Raw genomic sequence first — 26,182 nt, 5'->3', positions numbered from 1 at the left:
TCCTTTATTATCCTTCTATTTCCAACGTATTCCAATGCCTTTCAGAATCTTCATCAAAATGATCCAGTTAACTCTATCGAATACCTTTTCCAAATCAGTCAAATATATGCATGTAGAGGTGCATATCTTTGTCCACATCCATCATTCTCAGACAGCTATTAACACTTTCTTCCGGAAATTGAGGAGGCTGTACTTGAGTATGTTACCTTATACATCGTATAATGTAACATGGCCCGGAAGTTTTGGGCAACCAGTGTATATATGAATTTAATATTTATTAAAATTTTATTTTTAATATATAATTAATCAATGACTTGATTTGAAGTAGACCGCAAAAATTTGCGTTAAGTTCCTTGAACTAATGATTTTAGTATATTTAGAGGGAAATATATAGTAATATCTTTACATTGAATAATTATTCGTATATTTAGCTAAAATATAATATTATTTTAGGAAATAAGGTAATTTCTGGTCGTATTTAGTCCTTTCCAGTCAATTTTCTTTCATATTTTTGGCTTTGGGGATCTTCGAAAGAATTCAAAATTTTTATTTCAAAAATCTTCTTTAAAATTTTTCATTTGTAAAGTCAGCCATAGTAGCTTCTTGGAGCATCCCTTTGTTTAATCTAAATTATCTGTGATTGGATCTTCCGCAATCACAGGTGTGGTTGAGATTTTTCGGCTTCTTTGATCTTGATAGATACACCTATCATCGTATAGTTACGTCACAATGAACCTCCAATTAGGGATCTTCTTCCCATTGTCATTGTCTTTACCGGAAGCAGTGTTAAGTTATGGACGTACGATAATCTCCGTCCATAGGAAAAACGTGAAAGAGAATTAGTTAAAGGTTTCGACACAAAATAATTGATACCTTTGATATCTGTGGACATAATATGGAAGGCAGTGAGTAGGTTGCTGTGCTCAACGGACATAGGATTTTCTGCAGTGAGAGCAAATCTTTCACGTCAGAACCGAAAGTGGTTTGGGGGAAAAGCCATCTTCACTGTCGACTCATGGATGTCAGATCCGATGATTTGATTTTTTGTGCACCGAGGTAGGCTCTCCATCCTCGAGAGCTGGTGTAAAATAACAACAACCTTCAGACGTGGGAGAGAAGTATTCTATATTTTTCCCATGGAATCCAAGTAAGTTATAGAAGATAGCATCAAAATTTTCTGTTGTTTTGGCCACGTGAGAACATGCTAAATTTCTAACCTTTTTCGGATTGGAGTAAGTGTTATGTTATTGGCGTGGTGATGTCCACCAATATGATGTGCTAAACGCTGCGTAGTTTTCCCTAAGTTATACAATGTACAAAATCTACGATGTGACATAAAATACTCGTTCAATGGAGGGGGGGTAATTTTTTTTTTTTTTTTTGGAGTTTCAGTGTGGATGTTTGTTACCAACAGTCCAAGAAATGTGTGTACTCTCGAGAACATACATTTCACCCCCAAAATTATATTTTGAATATGTAATCTCATATATTCTTTTTTTTTTAATTTATTATTTTTCCGTACTGCTATATTACCTAATTAAATCCATTCTCTGGTTTGTGCTCACCTTCACTGTAGTTTGAATATGATGAGACAAAATGTATACAAAGTTTCGGCTCACATTGATAATAAGGGTGCTTGCAACTATCGGCAATGGGAGATGCTCGTCAGCAATAACACGTTCGTTGTGTATTTTGAATTCCTTTTACCAGAAACCAGAAATTCGAATTTTTAAGCACATAGTTTAAGACTTTTTTTTTTAATTTTAACAATATACTAAAGTAGAGCTGAATGGTCGACGTCCCATACGTCCTCGGTAAGAGGCAGGGTGTGTGCTATATTATTAATCTGTTGAATAAAGTGATTTTATATGTTTAGTTTAAGTTAGTTAGATAGTTAGGCTAGGGACTACGTTAAGTGTACTTTCTTTTCAGGTAGATGTATCTAGTGTATGTATTATCTCAAAGGAAAATGTTTTGTTGTGGGAATCAAAGTGGATGAGGTCTGAGCTCATACAAGGGAGGTCACCTTGTCGGTATAAATCCTCCGCGCTGACCCCACCTCCACAACGGTATCTGAAGAGAGAATACTAAGAAAAGAAAGTAAAGCATGTAGCACACAGCCGTAATAAGTGATACCTGTGTAGTACAAGGCTCATGTGGTGATGGTAGTAAATGTCCTTATTTTCAAAATGTTTTTTTTTTTGACTAAACCAAACGTATGTAGAATTGTTCATGATATGTGAAGAGAGTATGTAATGCAATGATGGACTTACCCATTCAGCTATGTCAAGAATTTTCCTCAATTTCCAACCTTTGCGATTTTTTTTTTTTTTTAAATGTATTCTCCTGTTATTTCTTATCATACAGAAAGTTAGTGTAATAAAGTGTGCGAGTCGAAACAAAATCTTTCATTGTCCAGTGCAAAGCTAATTATTTTAAAACTATGTCGTAAAGTAACTTCAATAGTATTGTTGGTACTCAGAAAGTAAAGTGTTTAAAGCAGTACGTAACGAAAGTAAATATAGCGTCTTGAAAACTCACAGAATCGATTTCACTTAGTGTGACCGGGGTTGGAATCACAGACCTGCCAGGAAATTTCACTTCGTTAATAAGATCAACTAAATTCACTTTGGCATTCATTTTTTTTTCCGAAATTCCATCCCGTTGCGCGATTTAGATTTGATTCGAGAATTTTTTTTTTTTATCTGGGTTAGTAAACACAAACATTTAGATTTTCGAAGCATTCACCGTCAGTTTCACTCTTGGGTCAGTGTCTTGTTCTGTCGGGTTGTGGTTTGTAACCTTATCTCTTGATGGGATGCAGGCTATGACCTGCGGATCGGGATGCTGGACTGCGAGTGAGAATGAGGGAGGCTTAGAAATCTTCACATTTTGGGACGATTTGAGTTCTACTTTCCGGAGATGATTGGTGTAGTGGATGGGTCAGTGAGTGTTGACAGCTTGCCCGTCTGGGCCCGGTGGGTTCGCGTTCAGCAATCAGTGACACATTCACGCAATCATAGTCTTAAGGAAAGTGAACGTCATACAGAAACACAATATCAGTATCATCATCATTATTTTATTTTTTTTATTTTTACATTTTTATTTTATTTATTTATTTTATATGACTTTTTTTTTTTTTGTAAAATTGGCGTTCCACAGCCAGGATCTGTTATTTCAATCTTTCGCGAGTGCTAAGTGAATCGTATTGAAAGAGCAGTGTAATGTAATGGGGACTGTTGTGACAAACGACTCCTTGAACGATGTGTAGTCACTCTTGAGTTTGTATATGTGTAACTTGGGGAAAACAATTTATATGAAATGGAGATGTCTGCTGGTAGCAGGTCAAGTACTGAATCCCGTAGCCCGGATGAATATGTGTGTTGTAGTGAGGAAATACAGGGCTTCAGTGTGTATTGTGACGGTTGTTCTGGATGGGTGCATGCACAGTGCTATGATATAACCGACGAGCAGGTAGAAGAATTGAATAAGTGTAGTGAGCCCTGGTTTTGTAAAACGTGTGTGGCCAAACAGCTGACTGTGCAATCGCTTTCCAAGTCACAGGAAAGTGGAAGTGAACGGAACACCGCGACGCACGACACGGGAGAGAAACTCTTACACAACGGTGGAGAGAGTGTCGGAACTGCAGGTTCCCCTGCATCCGTGACAGACCTTGCGAAAATGTTAGAACGTTTTAGTCAAACTTTAACTTTAACTTTGGACCAAAAATTTGAAAAGGTTGACAGTATTATGGACCAAAAATTTGAAAAGGTTGACAGTATTATGGACCAAAAATTTGAAAAGGTTGACAGTATTATGAACCAAAGATTTGAAAAGGTAGATAATAATTTGTACGCGATGAATCAAAAATTTGATATGTTAAAGTCGGAAATGGAGCAAATTGTAAATGAAAGAGTCGAAAATGTAAACAAGGACGTATCGGACCTCCGTAACGAAGTTCGCGATTTATACACTTCGGTGGGGGAATTTCATGATACGATAACAACGCGGGTGGACACCGTTGAGGAGAATCTCCGGTTGTCAGTAGAAAAGCAAAATCGCAGATGTGATCAGCTCGCTAAAGAACTATCGCATCTCGAGTCGAGCACCCGGAAATCTTATGACGTACTCGAGGCTAAGATCCAAACTTTGGTGAAGGATCAGGAGCAAAGTAAACCAGGTCGTGCCGGTCGCAAGCGGTCACGTGACTTTGTTGGTTGTGACGGGGTTGACTCTGACGGAACAGACTCTGACACCCGAGTGGATGTACCAGTCTCTTCGGTTGGGGAGACTCGTACTGTCCCAACGGTGACAGTCTCTGTCTGTCAGCCGACCAGAGTTCACACTAAGAATGTCTGGCCGTTTGACTTAAATTCACATTCGTTGGTTACGAACAATTCCAGTCCCGCCTGTGGGGATATCGTGAGTGGTCAGGTTGCCTCTAGGGCTTTAAATCCTTTATTGACGTGGTCTCAGGCTTCGGTCTCGACTTCCAATGTATGTAGCTTAAGTCATGTAGTGTCCAGTACTGTTGCAGATAGGACTCCTTCGTTTGTTGGAATTCCGGAGGGAGTATGTAGTCACGCAGTGGTATCGATGCCAAGCAACTTACCTTTTGGACCAAATTATACTTCTTATTCGAATTTTGGACAAAATCATAATAATGCAAAGAGCCCTGTGATTGGCTGCAACTCTCCCCTGAATTCCAGCAGATATGAGGGATGTTCTGGAAATAGGGCGTTAAATTTAAGGCTGTCGGAGCTAAATCACTTACCAAACTTCACTGGAGAATATGGTTTGGCCAGGTCTTTTCTTGAAAGTTTAGAACAGGCGTTTAAGATAATCTCTGCGTCGGAATACGAACGCATGGTTTTGGTACCGTGTTGTTTGTCGGCTGGGGCCAAGACTTGGTACCAAACGGTCTGCAAAGACATCAGCAGTTATGCGGACTTTGTGCGTCTATTTAAGGAACACTACTTCTCGGCCAGGATGGAACGCCTGCAGAAGAAATTCATACAAGGAATGAAATTTGACCGGTCCAAGTATAACCGGCTAACTGACTTTGCCTGGAAGGTCATAGCCGAATACTATGCGGTGGCACAACATCCAGATGAGACAGAACTCATTGAAATAGTCCTAGATTGTCTGCCAGCTGGAGATGCTAGATTGTTGCGAGCCGTGGAGCCCAAGAATATCCAGCATCTGATTGTTAAGATAGCCGAAATAGAAGGTCATCCGGAACCTATGGAACCAGTAACAGATAAGAAATTTAAGCGTCTGCACATTCGGCAGGCCAAGATTGGGAAAAAGACCGAAAAGAACGGAAAGGCGCAACAGACTAAAGACACTTCGTCGCAGACGGAGGAGGACGAAGTAAAGAAGAATGGTGATGCCAAGAAAAATGGAAATGGCAATCAATTCTTGGGGAACCGAGGTCGAAGAAGAAATTTTCAGGCTAGAAGACCCTGGCACAACAACAACCGAAGGCAAAACTGGGGGAACGGAAACCAGAATGTTCCATATGTTTCCAATCCTAACTACCAATCGGGAGCAATGAACTTTGGATGTCATCGAGGTGCATCCCAACAGTGCGCGCCGAGTTCGAACCACATACCGGGAGCACAAGCCTATCCGGGATACATGCCGAATTTGCCTCCTGGAGGAGGAGTGGCAACTCCCACATCCACTCCTTCCCCAGCGGTGAACATGGCTATGTCCACTGGTTGGCCTTCACCGTATACGACGTTCATGCCGCCGATGGCGCAGTCATCTGAAGCGAATGGGAATAGTTCGGGAAATGCATGTCGCAGCCCTCATTAGGGGAGAGTGTGGACTGCGATATGAATTCCTCAACTCCCCAAAAAGAAGAAAGTCCGATAACGGAACATCAAAATTTTTGTTTGGCATCAACCTGTCCAGTAGTCAATTTCGAACCTCAAAATTCAAAATTAGATGTTTTGGTAACTTCCGGAATTCGGGGAAACAAATCGGGCACGCCTCTGTTCTCGGTTCGTTTCGTGATAGACGAGAGGGAGTGTGACTCCAGTGCGGAAAGGAGTGTTCTCTTATCCTATCCCTCACCCACTCTAACTTGTTCGGTAGGAGAGTTATCTTTGGTCTGTATCCTAGATTCTGGAGCGGATACGAATTTGCTCTCGGGAGATGCTTGGAGGCGAATAAAAGAGATCTATCCCTCTGCCAAACTTCGACCGAAAACTAATATCTCTTTAAAAGGTTTTGCAGGAGACGAATCATTCCAAGTTAAAGGTTTCCAGATCTTAAACTTCACTATCCAAGGTTGTGTGTTTGAAGTCCCAGTCTATGTTGTCCAGAAATTAAAAGCACACTGTATTTTAGGATTTCCGTTTTTCGTTCGGTATAACCTTTCTTTAAATTGTAAGTCTAAAGAAATTTTGCTTCAGTCAGACTCGGGACAGACCATCTCTATTGACATGGAACAGCAGCATTGTTGCCAGGTTACTGTCGCCGAATTAACTTCAGATAAAGAGGACGACTCTTTGTTTCAGCCATCGGTCACGAAGGAGGAACTTCGGAACTTTGTTTCTCAGAGAACCGATCTCGATTCGGATTCTCAGGAGAGGTTATTTTCTTTATTAGTTCGATTCAGGTGTCTCTTCACAGAGAATCCCCGTATCATAAAGGTCGAGCCGTATAGAATACAGCTTTCCGACGACCTCCCGGTGGTAGGAAAGTTGTATCCTGTACCCATTCATCTTCAAAAAGAGTTTGAGGAGGTCTTAGATAAGTGGGTAAAACTTGGGATTATCGTGGAAGGTCCTTCACCATACAGATGCCCTGTACATATTGTGCGTAAGGCGTCTGGAGAGCTAAGGCCCGTGATTGATTTGCGTGGTATCAATGAGCGTGTGATTGCACCAAAGATTCAGGTCGAGCCGATCTCCGATCTAATCGCGCGAGTCAGTGGTGCAACCATTTTCACCTCGTTGGACTGTACGCAATCATATCATAGTGTCCCGATCCATCCAGACTCTTACAAATATGTTAGTTTTGTTTACAAAGGACGTCAGTATCAAATGACTCGTTTAACAATGGGTTTGAAATCATCACCAGCGGTTTTCCAGTCTGTCATGCACACCTTTTTTGGATTAGAAACCTTCAAAAATTTTCTTATAGTTTACCTGGACGACGTACTTTGTTTTTCATCTTCCATAGACGAACATTTCCAGCATTTAGAAAAGGTCTTCAACACTCTTCGTTCGGCTAACCTTTCTCTCAATTTTCGAAAATGCAACTTCTTCAAATTCGAAATTCCTTTTCTTGGTCATCTTGTTTCAGGATCTTCTGTAAAAATAAATCCTAAAAGTAATGAGGCCATCCGTCACTTTCCCCTTCCACGAACTAAGAAGGCTCTACGGAGATTTCTTGGTCTCGTGGGATGGCGAAAGCGACATTTTCAAAACTTCGCAGGTTTAACTGCTCCATTTTACGATCTTCTTAAGAAGGACCGGAAGATAGAATACTCTTCGGAGTTGTTAGAAAAGTTCAATCACCTAAAAGAACTTCTAAGTAGTCCTCCTGCTCTTGCTCAACCGGATTTCAATTTGGATTTTCATCTGTTCAGTGATGCCTCTGCGGAGTCATTGGCTGGCTACGTGGCTCAATTTCCCCCGGGACAGGATGACCCGGAGGTTATTGCGTACGCGAGTCGGCGAATAAAACCGCATGAGGCCTCCTTGTCAGTTTTCCAGTTAGAATTGGCAGCTGTTCTTTTCCTCTGCGAGAAGTTCTCCTACTTCATTTTGGGTCGACGGACTACGGTCCACTGTGACAATGCTGCAGTCACATATGCTTTTAGTTTGAGAAATCTCGATGCTCGAACTACTCGTCTTCTGCTCAAACTGCAACGTTTCGATCTGCAGTTTGTTCACATCAAAGGCTCTGACAATGAAATCGCTGATCTATTGAGCCGTTATCCTCCAGAAATTCCTGAGGCAGAAGAGGATCATTTTATAAATTTTTTGACCGCGGAGGACGCTGACCTCTTGGATGTCGCGGAACTGAGACGCGAACAGCGGAAAGATCCGTATTGTAGAAAGCTACACGCCATTTGGAAGGATTCTCGAGACAATGACAGGATACGTGTGGAGAATCATTTAGTTTATATTAGAAATTCTCAAAATTCTGTTTGGCTGCTGGTCATTCCTGCCAGCTTGGTGGAAAATATTGTTTCGGCGATTCACAACAAAGGCCATTTTGGTGTGAAGCGATGTTTGTCGTTCGCTAAGGCCATGTTTCACTGGAAAAGTATGCGTGCGACTTTTACTAAGTATATTCAAGAATGCCTTCCTTGTGCACGAACTAAGTACTCGTACAGGGTGATCAGAAAGGAACCCTGCCATGTTGAGGCCTCTGCTTCCTTCGAGAAACAATGCCTCGACCTGGTCGGGCCCCTTCCTAGGAGTCAGGGTTATAAGTATATCTTGTCTATCCTGGACGTCTACAGTCGCTTCGTGTGTTTCTTCCCCCTTAGGACGGCTCACACGAGGGAGATTGTGGCTGTCCTCGAGAAGAGATATTACTATCAACTACCTTATCCTAAGTATTTGGTGAGTGACCAAGGTCCGCAATTCTTGTCGCGCGTCTGGCGAGAATTTTGTCAAAAACATCGAATCAAGCACATACTTACCACGCCATACCATCCTTCCTCCCATGGCATTATCGAACGCAGACATCGTGACCTCCACCGCATTCTCCGCCTCTATTGTAGCGAGAATCAATCCAAATGGAGTACCTTTCTAAAAGCCGCCCAAGATTTGTGTAACCATTCCTGGTGTGATGCACTTGGATGCACACCGGCAGAGCGTTTCCTATGCTACTCTGCGTCCAAGAGCTTCAAGGAGAATTTTATCTGGCCAAAAGAGTCACTTCCTGTCAGTGAAGACAAGAAACTCGTCATATCTAGTCCAGCGACGGTGCCCAAGAAAGAACGTAAACAGCAGAAACATCAGGATACCATTACTGAAGGCTCATTGGTAATGGTTAAAACACATCACGTGTCATCGATACCAAAGAAAATATTTGCCAAGTTTATGGATACCTATGTGGGACCATACATTGTTTCCGCTATAACTAGAAATTCAGCGAGATTACAAAGTTTAAAAGGAGAAAATATTGGCACGCAGAGTTTCGATAATCTCAAATTATTTCGATGCTCTGAAGAAAAGAAGAGAGAGCTGTTGGGAGGTTGAACAGAAACAAAACATAGTCGAGAAAAAAAAGGAAAGAGAATCGTAGGTTAAATTTTGATTAAGGTAATTTTTGTTTGTTTTGAGTCTATTTTTGTGTCCAATTTTCTTTTCGTTCGTTTAGTGTAGTTATAAATTCTTTGTTAGGATTAAGGTCTCTGAAAAATTTTCCAAACATTTCCTATATTGATTGCATTGCATTAGTGTATTTTATGAATAAAATGTTAGGTTAGAGAAAAAAAAAGGAGCTTAACTTAGGACTTCTAAGTTAGTTTTTTTTTTTCCGAAGCTCCCGGAGGATGTTACCTTATACATCGTATAATGTAACATGGCCCGGAAGTTTTGGGCAACCAGTGTATATATGAATTTAATATTTATTAAAATTTTATTTTTAATATATAATTAATCAATGACTTGATTTGAAGTAGACCGCAAAAATTTGCGTTAAGTTCCTTGAACTAATGATTTTAGTATATTTAGAGGGAAATATATAGTAATATCTTTACATTGAATAATTATTCGTATATTTAGCTAAAATATAATATTATTTTAGGAAATAAGGTAATTTCTGGTCGTATTTAGTCCTTTCCAGTCAATTTTCTTTCATATTTTTGGCTTTGGGGATCTTCGAAAGAATTCAAAATTTTTATTTCAAAAATCTTCTTTAAAATTTTTCATTTGTAAAGTCAGCCATAGTAGCTTCTTGGAGCATCCCTTTGTTTAATCTAAATTATCTGTGATTGGATCTTCCGCAATCACAGGTGTGGTTGAGATTTTTCGGCTTCTTTGATCTTGATAGATACACCTATCATCGTATAGTTACGTCACAATGAACCTCCAATTAGGGATCTTCTTCCCATTGTCATTGTCTTTACCGGAAGCAGTGTTAAGTTATGGACGTACGATAATCTCCGTCCATAGGAAAAACGTGAAAGAGAATTAGTTAAAGGTTTCGACACAAAATAATTGATACCTTTGATATCTGTGGACATAATATGGAAGGCAGTGAGTAGGTTGCTGTGCTCAACGGACATAGGATTTTCTGCAGTGAGAGCAAATCTTTCACGTCAGAACCGAAAGTGGTTTGGGGGAAAAGCCATCTTCACTGTCGACTCATGGATGTCAGATCCGATGATTTGATTTTTTGTGCACCGAGGTAGGCTCTCCATCCTCGAGAGCTGGTGTAAAATAACAACAACCTTCAGACGTGGGAGAGAAGTATTCTATATTTTTCCCATGGAATCCAAGTAAGTTATAGAAGATAGCATCAAAATTTTCTGTTGTTTTGGCCACGTGAGAACATGCTAAATTTCTAACCTTTTTTCGGATTGGAGTAAGTGTTATGTTATTGGCGTGGTGATGTCCACCAATATGATGTGCTAAACGCTGCGTAGTTTTCCCTAAGTTATACAATGTACAAAATCTACGATGTGACATAAAATACTCGTTCAATGGAGGGGGGGTAATTTTTTTTTTTTTTTTTTGGAGTTTCAGTGTGGATGTTTGTTACCAACAGTCCAAGAAATGTGTGTACTCTCGAGAACATACATTTCACCCCCAAAATTATATTTTGAATATGTAATCTCATATATTCTTTTTTTTTTAATTTATTATTTTTCCGTACTGCTATATTACCTAATTAAATCCATTCTCTGGTTTGTGCTCACCTTCACTGTAGTTTGAATATGATGAGACAAAATGTATACAAAGTTTCGGCTCACATTGATAATAAGGGTGCTTGCAACTATCGGCAATGGGAGATGCTCGTCAGCAATAACACGTTCGTTGTGTATTTTGAATTCCTTTTACCAGAAACCAGAAATTCGAATTTTTAAGCACATAGTTTAAGACTTTTTTTTTTAATTTTAACAATATACTAAAGTAGAGCTGAATGGTCGACGTCCCATACGTCCTCGGTAAGAGGCAGGGTGTGTGCTATATTATTAATCTGTTGAATAAAGTGATTTTATATGTTTAGTTTAAGTTAGTTAGATAGTTAGGCTAGGGACTACGTTAAGTGTACTTTCTTTTCAGGTAGATGTATCTAGTGTATGTATTATCTCAAAGGAAAATGTTTTGTTGTGGGAATCAAAGTGGATGAGGTCTGAGCTCATACAAGGGAGGTCACCTTGTCGGTATAAATCCTCCGCGCTGACCCCACCTCCACAACGGTATCTGAAGAGAGAATACTAAGAAAAGAAAGTAAAGCATGTAGCACACAGCCGTAATAAGTGATACCTGTGTAGTACAAGGCTCATGTGGTGATGGTAGTAAATGTCCTTATTTTCAAAATGTTTTTTTTTTGACTAAACCAAACGTATGTAGAATTGTTCATGATATGTGAAGAGAGTATGTAATGCAATGATGGACTTACCCATTCAGCTATGTCAAGAATTTTCCTCAATTTCCAACCTTTGCGATTTTTTTTTTTTTTTAAATGTATTCTCCTGTTATTTCTTATCATACAGAAAGTTAGTGTAATAAAGTGTGCGAGTCGAAACAAAATCTTTCATTGTCCAGTGCAAAGCTAATTATTTTAAAACTATGTCGTAAAGTAACTTCAATAGTATTGTTGGTACTCAGAAAGTAAAGTGTTTAAAGCAGTACGTAACGAAAGTAAATATAGCGTCTTGAAAACTCACAGAATCGATTTCACTTAGTGTGACCGGGGTTGGAATCACAGACCTGCCAGGAAATTTCACTTCGTTAATAAGATCAACTAAATTCACTTTGGCATTCATTTTTTTTTCCGAAATTCCATCCCGTTGCGCGATTTAGATTTGATTCGAGAATTTTTTTTTTTTATCTGGGTTAGTAAACACAAACATTTAGATTTTCGAAGCATTCACCGTCAGTTTCACTCTTGGGTCAGTGTCTTGTTCTGTCGGGTTGTGGTTTGTAACCTTATCTCTTGATGGGATGCAGGCTATGACCTGCGGATCGGGATGCTGGACTGCGAGTGAGAATGAGGGAGGCTTAGAAATCTTCACATTTTGGGACGATTTGAGTTCTACTTTCCGGAGATGATTGGTGTAGTGGATGGGTCAGTGAGTGTTGACAGCTTGCCCGTCTGGGCCCGGTGGGTTCGCGTTCAGCAATCAGTGACACATTCACGCAATCATAGTCTTAAGGAAAGTGAACGTCATACAGAAACACAATATCAGTATCATCATCATTATTTTATTTTTTTTATTTTTACATTTTTATTTTATTTATTTATTTTATATGACTTTTTTTTTTTTTGTAAAAGAGCAGCCGAGCTAACTCAGGCCTACTATACGATGAAACATCATCATAGTTTTCGGTCAGAAGATTGTAATAATAAATTAAACAGTCTTATGTTTAGTGACTCGTCAATCACATCAAAGTTCATTTGTGCCAGAACAAAGTAATCGGCCCTGATAACTCGTGTTTTAGCTCCATTTAGTTTGAAAACTACCATTAAAGAGATAAATAAAAGCCCTTTAATGGCATTTCAGCAGATCCGAGAAATCATAAAGCTATCAAAATTTTTCCGTTTGTAATTCAGGATTTTGACATAAACTAAGGGGTAAGGTCAGAATTATTGAAAGTCGCTTCCTTGCCCTGCGAAACGTCAGACAAAATACCTAGTTTCTGCTTGAACTGTATTGACGAGTTTAAATTAAATAAGAACAGTTGCATTGCGTTTTGTGGTTACAATACAAACAAAAATTTTAGTGGTTTGAATCAGGGTTGGCTGGTTTAAACCAAAAAACAAAAGATGTTCGTAAAAGTGTAAGTGTTTGTAAAATCTTGATGAACACACATTTGTGGGTTATCACGTTTCACTCCCGTATATTATTCGTATTATATTCAGACCTAAATTCCCCATTCATTACTCAAAAAGATTATACTACAAAAGCAACTTCTTTTTACAAGTTTATTTTGTGATTTTTTTGTAGTTGTTATTATGTAATTGCAATCGAAGAAAAATTCTAAATATTGTTGCGTTTCAATGTTTACTATTGATAAAATACATCGAAAATGCCGTACTTTTTGTGTGTGTGTGTATGGGGGGGGGGGGTCATACAGACCCCACGAGAGGCATTTAGTGAAATAAGTATATTTGGTATCTATTTATGTATAAATGAGTTTGAGCCAAAGTGGACTCAAATAATTCGTATCTTTATTCACTTTTCTTATTGATATGCAGATTAAGTCGGTGTATTTCTTTAATTTGGACCAATAAAAATCGTTGTTAACTAACTTGAACTAAATTAGTTCTTCTGTACTCCGTAGAATTTTGAAATTGTTCATATGTAATTCTGTGTAATGGTTTCACTTGTGCAACTGTTTATCTTTTTGTCCTTCTGAAATGACTCTTGACAGTTATATTAAGAAGCATTTAAAGATCACTATAACGTTTTTTTTTTTTTTTTTTTTTTTTTTTTTTAATCAGGATTCCTTCGTGAGTGAGTCGGCAGACGTATCGCATTTGTGGCCAATTAGTCCTGGTTCTGAGTTCAAATGGAGGACAATTTCTCTCGGATGTAACTCGAGAAGCAGTTTTTATTCCGCTTTAAGCTTATGTGACCCCTTTCAGCATAACCCGGTTGTTGCATAATAACATCAAGGCGAAACAAACTTATTTCTGTCCATAAATGATATGAATACATAGAGCAAATCATTTAAACCATAAAAACCTGGTTTAAACCAAAAAAAAAAAAAAAAAACTGTTTTTTGCCAACCCTGGTTTGAATAGACAGGGAAAATGTAATGTGTTTACAAAATTGAATGCTAATTTACTTGCAAATATTGAAGGTGTGGGTTGTCCAGCACATGTCTTACATACAAAGTCTTATAGAACTGCTCAGATACAACTGCTGATAGATTAAGTTGTGACATAGAAAGTATTGTTGTCAAGCTCTTCTTTTATTTCTCTGTATACGCGGTACGAACAGAGAAGTGCAAGAAGTATTATAGAGGTCAATTATGTATTGGAAGGCATGTTTAAAGCTATGTCTAAAAGAGGAACAGTTTTTACCATTTAATGTAGGCTTAAAGTCCGTTCTTAAATGGAATGAAATTACGCAACAAGGCAAAATCAACTTCAAAAATGCAGTTAATGAGTTTCGTGAAACATGCATTACATAAGGAAATGTAGTGTATCGTTCTCTACTTTTTCAATATTCAATTGGATGCTGTTGAAGGACATTCCCAGTTGGGGACAGGTAGAATATATAGTGTTGTTTACTTCAAGGAGAAAGGTATTGAAATAAACGATTCTTTGCTTTTCGATCAAATGGTTTCGTTGAAGGATTTTGTTTGTAATATAAATGAATGGAGCGAGGAAGATAAAAATAAATAAATGAATAACATGAGAAATGGATTTTTTTCAAACCCATACTAGGTCTGAATAGCGCTCTGAAGTTTTAAAGATATGCCAATATGTGTTTACGATCCTTGCCCATAATGGCAATACTGAAAGAATATTTTCGCTCACGAACATTCAATGAACAGACGAATAGGATGGGAGTGGAGACCCTTTCTGCAATTCTTCAAGTACTATACGATTTTAAAATGGACCTTGTGACTTTTATAACTTTGCATTAGAAAAGAAGGAAGTTTTAAAGTTGACTGGGACAACAGCTAAGTATTCTCATGAATATACTTCATGTTCTCATTTTAATAATTAATAAATATTCCATATACTTTAGTAATGTTTTTAAATATTTCATTATTTTATATTTTCATTTTTTGTTAGCTGGTGATAGTTACTTGTTATTTAATTAATTCCACAACCTTTTCAATAGGTTTGAAAACGAAAAAGTGTAAATTTGCTCTTTTTTTATGAGAAATACAAAAAGAGAGAGGAGGCTAAAAAGAATACTTAGGGAAGCAACCTATCCGAAAATAAAATATGTCCCGTTTTTTCTAGTTGACGATTTGGTCACCCTAAGTATGGTGCACACCCTATACATTATTATGTAAATTAACTCTTAGAGGGAGTTTGGAAGTGGAGCTTTTTATCAAATACATGTCTCTAAGACATCAAGAGTTTCAAAAGGTATGCGAAAGTATTTCTTCCCTGTACTAGGTGCCACACAAGACGGGAATATTTACGTCTTCAGAAAGAGTTTAAGGGAGGTGTTGTATTAAATGGTGCAGATTGACTTTAGGAAGGCTGGGTATAGCTACAACGGTACACATAAATCTGCAGTGTATAAATCGCGAATTAACTTTTAAATACGAACTAACTAGTGGTAGGTGGCCACTAAATAGCACGAAATGGTATCTAACCGAGTCATGGCAGCCGGGGAGCAAGTGCATCAGCGACAGTGGGTATAGACATACACGAGGATTGTGAAAAACACTATATGGCGTAAAACACATGTTTGTGTGTAGTACAGCGTTGCGACACTTTTGTAATCAGTTTATACACCGCTTTCACGTAGCAGTTTCCTTCATCACGTCTCCCTTATGTGTTCTACGAGGTAAAGAGTATATTCTCCATTTCGTATTTCTACCTTATTTTACGTGTGAAGGTAAGATCCCGATACATATTGATTACTTGCATAATCCTGTTATGAAATTAAGTGACATTTCTGCCGTGGATTTGACAAATGTATGCTCCCATAAAATGGGATAGCATCCAAATTTTTTTTTCCCATTTCACCAAGTTTGGTTCAGATGTAGCTCTCCTGTTATTAGATTCCGCGGTACTTTTCTGTAATTCTCTCCATTACTGCAGCATACACATCCTAGATTAGTCAGTAAGACAGGTTTTTGAAATACTGCCATACTATTCTGCAGGGTTGGCAAAACCCATGGTCTTTATTGAAAAAACCCAAAAACCAGGTTTTTTTGTTTTAAATAGTTTACTTTATGTATTTATATTAGATACGGACAGAAATTTATTTGTTTCGCCTTGGTGCTATTATGCAACAACAAGGTTATGCTGGAAGGGATCACATAAGCTTAAAGCGGAATCCAAACCGCTTCTCGCTTACATCCAAGAGAAATTGTCCATTTGGACATGAAGCCGGGGCTAATTGGTCACAAATGCGATTGCCGACTCACTCACGAAGGACTGATAAAAATACGTTGTACTGATCTTTACATAGGCCTACTTGTTAATATAATTGTCAAGAGTCATTTCAGAAGGACAAAAAGATAAACAGTTACGAAAGTAAAGACATTATACAGACGGGAAACTCCCGTCTTAGCTATTGGGAAAATCCTGTTATTTAAATGTATTTGTGTGTAAAATTTTAAGGTCAACGTATCATAATCACTACGCTAAAACAGAGGTATTAAATTACAAATCTGGTGTGTAGACATCATTCAGTAAAATTAAAACAAAGTCAAATCCAAACTGATGTTGCAAGCTACGTAGGCAGTTGATAAATTTTGCCAATTTGTATCAATATGTTTAAGCAAGCTTGGCTTCTTTCTAAAACAACAGGCATTCATTCAAGTAGAAATGTATAATTTGGTTTCATTTCGTATGTTTAGGCTTAACATCCTTATTAAATACCAAGGTTATCATGGAGAAGACTTTCGCTTAAAGGGACACTTCGAATCGCTACTTGGTTTACACTTAAAAGATGGTTGTGGTTCGATCGAGAATTGAATACGGGACCCCTTGATTAAAAGGTGAAAAGTAGATAAACGTAATGCGGATGGTTTGATATGTGGAAACGTCACCATGAAGTTCACACAATTTAAACATTTTTCGTTTTTTTTTAAACCAGTTGATTTTTTTCAAAAAAAAAAAAAAAAAAAGCTGGTTTCAACCATGGTATAAACCAGCCAACCCTGCCATTCTGTATTGCCTAATTCCTTGATCGCCTTAAACCATGAAATCATATAGTCCGGAATTTAACGTAGTATATTTTCCTAATTAATCACTCTGCACTGGTGATCTTTACTATTTTTTACTATTGTTACTGATGCTGATGTTTCGTGTGCTTCTATTCATTTCACCGTAAATTTTGTATTTTGGGACCGGCATCTGCGGTAGTTAGCCCCAGTTTTTTTTTTTTTAAATAATAATAATAATAATATTCTCTTTGCACGGGGAGAATTAGGTTGAAGTAAAAGTGAGCCGCCTCTTTCCCTTAGGATACGCATATCAATGAAAGTGTAATAAAAAAACTCATAAGATATTCTATTTTTGGCATGAATTTTGAATTACCTCTCGTAGAGTACGCCCTTTTAAGAAAAGTTGCATGCTAAAATCTCAGCTTGAGGTACGTACGTACTGTGATCAAAAACTCATTCAAACTCTTCAGCCTTTTCCCAATGTCGCGATCACCAACAGCAGGCAACGTCGATTTAAATGTGAAGAATTAGGAATGACGTATTGCTTTATTTTTGATGAGGAGATTATATACTGAGTTTAATCTTCCTAACGTGACGGTCATGAGAAATTGTAATTTGGACTGAAATATTAAATTCCCTCTATTTCTATTAGGATGTGATCTTAATCAAAGTAACACAGTAAAAGAAAACAAGATAGATACTATGTTCTAAAATTCTTTAAATTTTTCAGCTGTTTCCCCGCGACGCAGTCATAAACAGCAGGCAACATCGTTTTCAATGATAGAAGGAATTAAAACTCCTTCTCCCTATAGTAAGACTATTCATGGCTTTGGAATTGTTTTAACAAAAGAGACACTGACCAAAGCTTAAAACTTTACTTTATTTTAAATTATAATTTGTAACTGTTTCGGATATCTAGCATATCCTTCTTCAGACACGGTCGAAATTAATGAAAATACAGACATATATATAAATGTTGTTATAACAGAGTTTAAATTCTTTAACCGTCATATATATATTCATTGTTATAAAAAAATTTTAAATTCTTTTAACAGTCATATATAGAGTCATTGTTGTACTTTTTTATTTTTATTTATTTATTTATTTTTCTTATTTACCGAGGCCTTCAGCCCATCCTATAAGTCTTCGTGTTCACTTATGCAGTTGTCGATTGCAGTTTTCGGGTCAAAGTTCGTAAGTGAAGGGCCGTTTATGGAAATTGTCAGCAAATCATCCAGTGACCTACTGAACGCTGGTCGCCAACTCTAAATTTCTAGTCGCCAATGGCGACTTGGCGACCGGAAATTTTGCGTCCTGTACTATGTTCAAAGATTCATTTCAAAGTGTTTAACCGCTCCCGCACAATCAGAAACAACAGGTAAGATTGCTTTCAATGTAAAAAAAAGAAATTTTAGAAATTATTTCCCCCTTCTCGAAACGGGAATCTCAAAAACGCTGGGTCACAGGTCCACTTATTTTAAATGAGGAGTTTGTATACCAAGTTTCGTCGTATCAATTTTTCGCATAGATTTTCACTGTCCGCTCCCCCGTTAGAATATGCATTTTAATCAAAGTAGCTTATGCGCTGCACAAAGACACTGAAAGCTTCCGTGTTACTACTTAAAGAACTGAGAGGATGTATATTCAATACTAAATATGATCTTCAAGCACCCATGCTTTTAACTTGTTTGTATATATATTTCACCGACTGCCTGTATCATTTTCTGACAACTAATTGGTTTACAATACTCCGTTAACTTTTCATTCCGTTGCTGACATAGGAAAAAAAATTTTTGGTAACTAAGCATCTGTTTCGAAACACAGCAGTTCGGTTTTACATCATTTATTAAAAGAATGAAATATGGAACTTTTTTAAGGAAAAGAGTTTCTTCAAGTGAACGTTTAACAATGGATATTCGAAGTGGTTCGAGTGCAAGTATGTTTTTAAATCCATATTACGTCATCTGCAGACGGACGCTGAGAATCAGAAGATACACAAAAGGGAGTACTTTGTAATATTATTTTTTTCTCTCTCCCCTTGAAATTCTAGTCAGGTAAGCCTTTAGATTTATGGAAGCAGGCCAAGAAGTTGATACTTCATCACCAAGTTGGATCCATAGGCATAACAGGAGACCACACATTGTGGTGATAGTGAAGTACATTAGTCCTTCAAGTGGGTTATTTTAAAATAAATTAAAGGTTATATTTGAAGTCAACGAAGTTATATTTATTTATTTATTTAAAGTACAGAATTACCAGTAATGTGAGTTCACAAAACAATTTCTTGGGAGATACGTACTGAGGTTAATGACAAGCAGTCTTTGAAACGTAAACGAACAGTAAAAATCATGGGTACTTAAGTGAATTCAAGATTATATTTCGTTATTTCTGTGGTATTCATGTTTTAGAAACAAAATAAGGTAAGTTGTTAAACTGAATTTTACGTCACTACTGTTTCCTTTCCTGTGCCTTGTATCACACTTTGTGCCAAATTGATTTTAGTTTTCATTATGAAAGGTAATTGGCATTGTGAGAAATTAATTGGTGATATGCTTTGATTTATTTCAGATGCTCTCCGGGACCAAACGTCTGATCATGGAGGAAGATCGACTGTCCATGAGCAGTCAAGGAACCAGCATTTTCCTTCTTGATGATCCAGACGAGTACATTCAACGGTTCGTATTTTCAGATACCTTTGTTTTAAGCAATAGTGGCGACGTAACATGTAATTATTTTCTCATGTCTTGGATCTCAGAACAAATATTTATCGAAAATTTATCTCTAGATGTTACATTGCGCTGGTATTAAACAATTGAAAGTATTAAGTGTTTCTAGGTACTTCGTGTGACATTTTTTTTTCTGTTTTAAGTTAAAACTTTATGCTACAAATTTTATTAGTTTTTAATTTTATTATTATTACTAGTTGAAATGCCCGTTTTTCGCATGGGAAGAGTAGGTTTATGGATTGAATTTACTCCTCCTCCCTTTAAGATGAAATACCCCTTCTTCGCACAGAGAGAATAAGTTCATGGAAAGTATTTGAACCCCTCCTCCCTTTAGGAAAAAAAAAATACCCCTTATTCGCACAGAGAGAATAGATTTGTGGAAAGTATATGAACATCACCTCCCTTTAGGATGAAATACCCCTTATTCGCACAGAGAGAATAGGTTTAGGGAAAGTATGAGGACCCCCCCCCCCCCCTTCCTTGGGTGTGCATTGCAATAAAACCGTAATGATAAAAATCCGTAATGTCACCACTTCTCAGTCTCCATATCGATGGGAGTTGAACTTGCACGTAATCGGCATCTCCAGTGTTACTATTCATCTCACCGTCTCCAAAAAGTATGCATTGGACACTATTATTGGTCGTTTTGATTATTTTTTATGTCACTCGCTTCCCACCTCTACACTTTGTGCCGATGGGGGATGACTTTGGACTTAAATAGCATCTGCAGGGTCACTATTCGTCTCAGCAACCCCAAGAAAGATGGATTGGACACTAATATGATCATTTTCGAGTATTGTTACATATCACCACTTGTCACACACCATGCCGAAAATTGTCATTGTAATATTGTAAAATCCGTAGGAGGCCTAAGGTTGATAATCATACCAAGTATTATTTTAATTGGTTCAGTAGTTATTGCGTGATTCTATTACACACGTTCTCACATTCGCTTTTATTTATGTGGATTATTATTTTGTTAATCTTGTGTTTGAAAATACCACGTTCTTTCTACCGATTTCTGGGAGTTCTAATAGCTAATTCTGTAAGCAGGGTGTCTATTGGTCACGAAAGTCACGAAAAAGTCTCGAAATTTAGCTTTTGGGTCACGATTTCTTTTTAACTGTGCAAATGTAAGTACAGATTGGAAAATTTTGTTCTATAAAACGTCAAAATTCACTATCAAAAATTTCTATGGCCGGCTTTAAACGCTACCAAGTCGCAAGCAAAGTACGTTTCTATAGCATTGATGAAAATTCGGCCTAATTCGCACCCAAATTCGCTCTTGAAAATGTTAGGAAATCTTATGATTTGGTAGACAAAAGGTCACGAAATTTCATTTTGGAATTTTAGTAGACACCCTGGTAAGTTAATTGTCGAATTTATTTAAGAATATTCGAAATTTGAACCAGAATTTTATATATTTATTTATTATTTATTTATTTATTTATTTATTTATTTATTTTTATTTATTTATTTTTATATATTTATTTATTTATTTGAGGGAAATGTTATTTGTTTGTAACGTTCATGAAACGTCCGTTGCGTTCCTTTAGTACCGCACGTGTCAATTCTTGGTTTTGATTTTGTGCATGTTGTTTTTATATATCTATTGTTCCTTTACTTATCCTTACATGTTTTATCTTATTTGTTAACTGATAGTTTGCTGTTTGTCAATGTTGTTTGTGAATATTTTCACTTCAATAAAATGTGTGATAGAATTTTGTCACGGAATAGAAAATCCATAACATCTCTGAAACTTTACGACTTGGGGATGATTGTTGAGCAGGAAAAAGGTTATACTAAATAATATACTGGCGTTTAATTTGAAATATCGTCGATGTTAAAATTGTAAGTTACGTGAATATCCATATACACCGGAAATAGTGTCATGTCAGTCGTAAAGTTAATTTAACAACCCACTTGTATGAGAGTTGGACTGAAAGTTTCGGGAAATTGACAAAAAGTTGGTAGCCAGATTGCTATTGCTATTATTATTATTATTATTATTATTATTATTATTATTATTATTATTATTATTATTATTATTATTATTGCTGCTTTTCAAGGTATTCACCCTTAACGACAATATATTTATTCATTTGAATTCATTTTAATATATTAAGCATTTATGCCACTCTGTAGTAGGGACCTCAGAAACACTGTCTCTTCTGGGCTTAAACATCGCTGCCAACGCGTTATTTTTGATGATAAGGAAACAACAAAATTTCGTTGGGGTCTAAGTCTGGTAAAGAAGCAGGATGAAATATCTAAAAAGATAAATCCCGTGTACGTTTCGCTACCTAAGGAAATGTTACAATATTTAAACTACTAATTTTACTTAAACGATCATACTGATACATTGTAAATGCAAGTTTTAAGCAGGATACAATACACAAAGTTAGAATAAAATCATAGCAATTGTCTTACAGTACGAGTATAATTTTTTTGGATAGCTTATTATCCAAAATAAATAGGACGCTTAGTCTGAAATTTGATTTTTATCATAAGAGATGCTGATGTTGCTGAAACGGATATATTATGCTCGTAGTGAACAATGATGAATTCAAATGATTGTACTACGAGACGAAAGATGAAGTAAATACGAAACTGCGATTATTGAAATGATAGTTTTAAGTATAAATTTAATTGGGAAATGAATGAAAACTTACATCAATGAGTACATATGAAAGAGAATTCCTTCAAGTTTTGTGTAATGTTGGTAGACTTCAACGTGGAATCCATTTGTGGACCTGCACACGTCGAGACGATATTCCACTTCTCACCACGTATTCACCAACCTTTCAGGTGTAACTGTCCCAACCGCCGCGACGATTCTTTCCCGTAAATTATGATTAACTGTTCCACTGACATGAAATGTAGCCTCATCAGAAAAGAGACTTTTTTTTAAAAAAAAATGACATCATCAATTCTGTGTAGAAAGTCAGCAGCAAACTCATACCTTTCGATTTTATCAGTATGTTTAATTTCATATAACAGTTGCAATTTGTAGGTGCGCAACTTAAGTCTTTTACGCACATCATCATACACAGTACCTTTAGGCACTCCTAATTGTAGACTACGTCTGGCCAATGGCTTCTTCGGGCTCCGAACACAAGAAACACGGGTCTGTTCAACATCTTCAGAAGTTCTCGGTCTACTTGGTGATTTTGCTTTTAAAACACTACCGGTTTCCTTGAAAGACTTTAACCAATGACGGATAGTTTTTGCTGTAAGTGGTTCACCACCATACTGACGTCTAAAATTACGTTGCACTGTTATAACTGACTCAGTTTTCACAAGCCAAATAACACACTGCGCTTTCTGTTGCGGAGTACACATTGTTGCTGAGTTGCACTGCACTGCACGCCTGCCTGGTCTTAACTGAGGAAACAGAGGGAAAAAACAGCACTGATGCCGTCTCAGGGTCAAGCAGACCTGCCAACTGCAGGGGAGCCAAACTTGTAGAGTTGATGAATCAAACACCACAAACTAGAATAGTGTATGTCACTTTGTACAGATTCTAGGACACATTGAAACTAGGGAGGTTTTTTTTTTTTTTTTTTTTTTTTAACACACTGTATTTAAAATGAGTAATGATGAATAAATGAATTGTCTGCTGGTACATGAATTAATTTTGGATGTATGATTCGTTGCTATCTAAGTACGATTCGTGCTAACCAAAGCTAAAAATCGTTAATCTTCATCGATGGTCGTACTTTCCCAAAATGGGTCTATCGGTCACGAAATCAGAAAACAGTCATGAAAGTCAAGAAATTTAGCTTTTGTCTAGATTTATTTTAATCTGTATAAATATAAATATAGATTGGAAAATTTTGTTCTATAAAACGTCAAAATTCACAACTAAAAATGGCTGTGGTTGGTTTTAGACGCTACCAAATTTCAAACAAAGCACGCTTCTATCGCAGACGTGAAAATTCGGTCTAATTCGCACCCAAATCCGCTCTTGTGAATGTTACGAAATTTTATGGTTTGGTAAAGAAAAGATCACAAAATTTCATTTTGGAATTTTAGTAGACACCCTGCATAACTTTGTACTTTAACGCAGTAGGGAATCATTATCTGTTTACTCATTATACCTATACAGTGGCTCTGGAAATCTTCAACACAGTATTGGCCAGGAGTATAGAACGAAATCAACCACTTTAACAGAGATCACAGATTCTTGAGGGTGGCAAATACCAATGCGAAGATGTTGCATGTTGACCTTGAGTGTATTGTGTAGATGGCATATATTGACCGTAAATTAGTATTCCTAATCGTAGATTTACTACGTGCATAGTTAGCTTCCTATATGCACATAGGCGAATAATTTGGTCGTTATATCTAAATATATACTTTAATTGGCTGTTTTTAAGAATTTTGAAAATTAATTTTGTATGTAATTGTTCGTAAAAGTAATGAGATACCTAAAGTCTTCCTTTTTTTTTTTTCTTCAGTACATTCCCAAATGGCGTTCCAAATGACCTCGACTTGAATGTCATCAATGTTGAAGATGTAAGTAAAACAGATTACATTTAATTTTATAGATTAAATTATAATAATGGATTTTGACATTCTCTGTTTACAAATTGACGCTGCCCGATTATTCTTGTTATGTGAAAGTACTTACATTTTTCACGAATGTGGTCCCCATAATGCTATTCCCATTAAATAATTTTCTATATGGGCATGTTATTTGAAATTCAGTTTTAACAAAACTTCATATCGCACTCGTCCATTAAGTGACCGGGGTTTCATGGTGCTTCCAAGCATTCCTAACGGAGCTTAGTTATTAATTATTGTACCTACCATTGTAGTCATGCTCGTTTTTAAACTGTCAGGAATAAGACTATTTTGGAAGTTGGATCTAACAATTGATCTCAGAAATAAATTCTCACAACTATAACTTCTTCCTAACCTTGCAGTGACCAAAGTGAAAATGACAGTATTCGGCTATAAACATACTTAGGTTAAAAATAATCGCTATTAACAAGGTCCGTACCCTAGGTTTGAGTTTAACAGAGAACATTGTCCGTGTAATTTCAATTGTAGAATTGAGCTCCTTCGTGGCTAAGCGGTTAGCGTACGTACGCGCCTTTGGCGTGGGAGACCCGGGTTCGATTCCCGGTGGGAGCTCATGTGGTTCGGATTCCGCGTTAATCAGTAGGTCCACGTCTCATATAGCCTCACTGCTGAACGGGATGCTAAACTCAAAATCAACTCAACTCAATTGTAGAATTGGTAACCCTGCTTTCATGGTCACAGATAGCATGTTCAAATGTGTACTTTTTCTGTCCAGGTGTAGTATCCAAAATTGAGCGTCTGGGGCGAACGTAATGGTAAGCGCCATTTCCGATGAAGCTGAGATTTTAGGTGAAATGGGTTGAGTTTGAACCACTGAACAGTATGTAGGTAGTTTAATTCGGAAATGTACCTGTAGATGGCAGGGGAAACTTGGTTGGTATATGTGATTGCATTGCATTGCATGAGAATGTTTAAGTTTCTTTTCCAGGTTATTCAAAAGTTAGAAAATGTGATACCATTACGTTTCCCCGAGCCGCTCAATCATGGTGCGCATAGATTTGAGTACAACTTGATAATCTCATTAAAATCTATCGTTTCTTACGGTACAATATATGGTTGCAGTTTTCTACAAGTGAAACATGTAGGTTTTTTGTTAAACAAAAGAACTATTTGGATTCAAAAATATTGTCCGTCGTTAGCTACAGCCGTCGTCCATCTTTCTGTTAATTACGGATTCCTCACTGGAAGAATTTCTCATCTTTTGAGGTAATCCATCCATTAACCCAATTTCTCACTCAAGAATTAAAGTGCTGTTCCGAACGTCCATGCTGCATCAACAATAGTGGAAAGAGGTTATGTTTGGTGAATATGCGGGATGTGGTAAAACATTCCAGCCCACTGCTTCCAAAAAAAACAGGCTTAGCATTAGCTAGCATTGTCATGAAGGAACATGACTCTGCCATGTCTATTGGGCCATTCTGTACGATTTTCCTTCAAAGAGGGTGTCTATACTTGAAATACTGGATATCTACTGCAATATTGTGTCGATAGTGAAAATACTGAAAATTATTATATAATACTAGAGAAATGTAAAGTTCCTTTGAGACCCTTTAGGATGACAGCCCTATCATATGATGAGGTAGATGGACTGGCCAACCACTGAAAAACTAGCTAGTTCGAAGAAAAAATGAATAGCATTTATAAGACCTTAATTAGTTTTATCAGTCAGTCAGTTCTGGGCATGTCGTTCAAAGATTCCCTCAAGGGGGGGCTCTGCTGCGCTCTGGGCTTTCCTGTAGGGTCAACCCTACTTCTTTTTTTTCGAAATGACCTGCCTTTTCGATTTTCGTCTACTTTCATCGTCAGTTTTATTTTAGATGATCTCTTAACCGGCTTATCAAATGTAATACTAATGTG

The 26,182-nt window shown here is 37.2% G+C and overlaps 2 protein-coding genes across 2 annotated transcripts in view; both read left to right on the top strand.

Annotated features, from left to right (window-relative positions):
- LOC145673163 (cellular tumor antigen p53-like) overlaps window positions 1-26,182 on the top strand; it is a 72,555-nt gene that overhangs the window by 19,642 nt on the left and 26,731 nt on the right. The window contains exons 2-3 of the mRNA XM_081742595.1: window positions 19,581-19,687; window positions 24,199-24,256. Coding sequence (XP_081598721.1) covers window positions 19,581-19,687; window positions 24,199-24,256 — 165 coding nt within the window. The remainder of the gene's footprint in view (window positions 1-19,580; window positions 19,688-24,198; window positions 24,257-26,182) is intronic.
- Window positions 3,010-5,943, top strand: LOC145673160 (uncharacterized). Its single transcript, XM_081742592.1, has 2 exons — window positions 3,010-3,771; window positions 3,805-5,943. The coding sequence occupies exons 1-2, from the start codon at window positions 3,322-3,324 to the stop codon at window positions 5,818-5,820; spliced, it is 2,466 nt and encodes an 821-aa protein (XP_081598718.1). The 5' UTR covers window positions 3,010-3,321; the 3' UTR covers window positions 5,821-5,943.

The sequence above is a fragment of the Thermobia domestica genome, chromosome 16, assembly GCF_964235325.1.
Source record: "Thermobia domestica chromosome 16, izTheDome1.hap1.1, whole genome shotgun sequence".
In the NCBI taxonomy this organism is placed as follows: domain Eukaryota; kingdom Metazoa; phylum Arthropoda; class Insecta; order Zygentoma; family Lepismatidae; genus Thermobia; species Thermobia domestica.
Note: the sequence above shows the minus strand (reverse complement) of the source record. Positions and strands in the feature narration are given on the sequence as shown.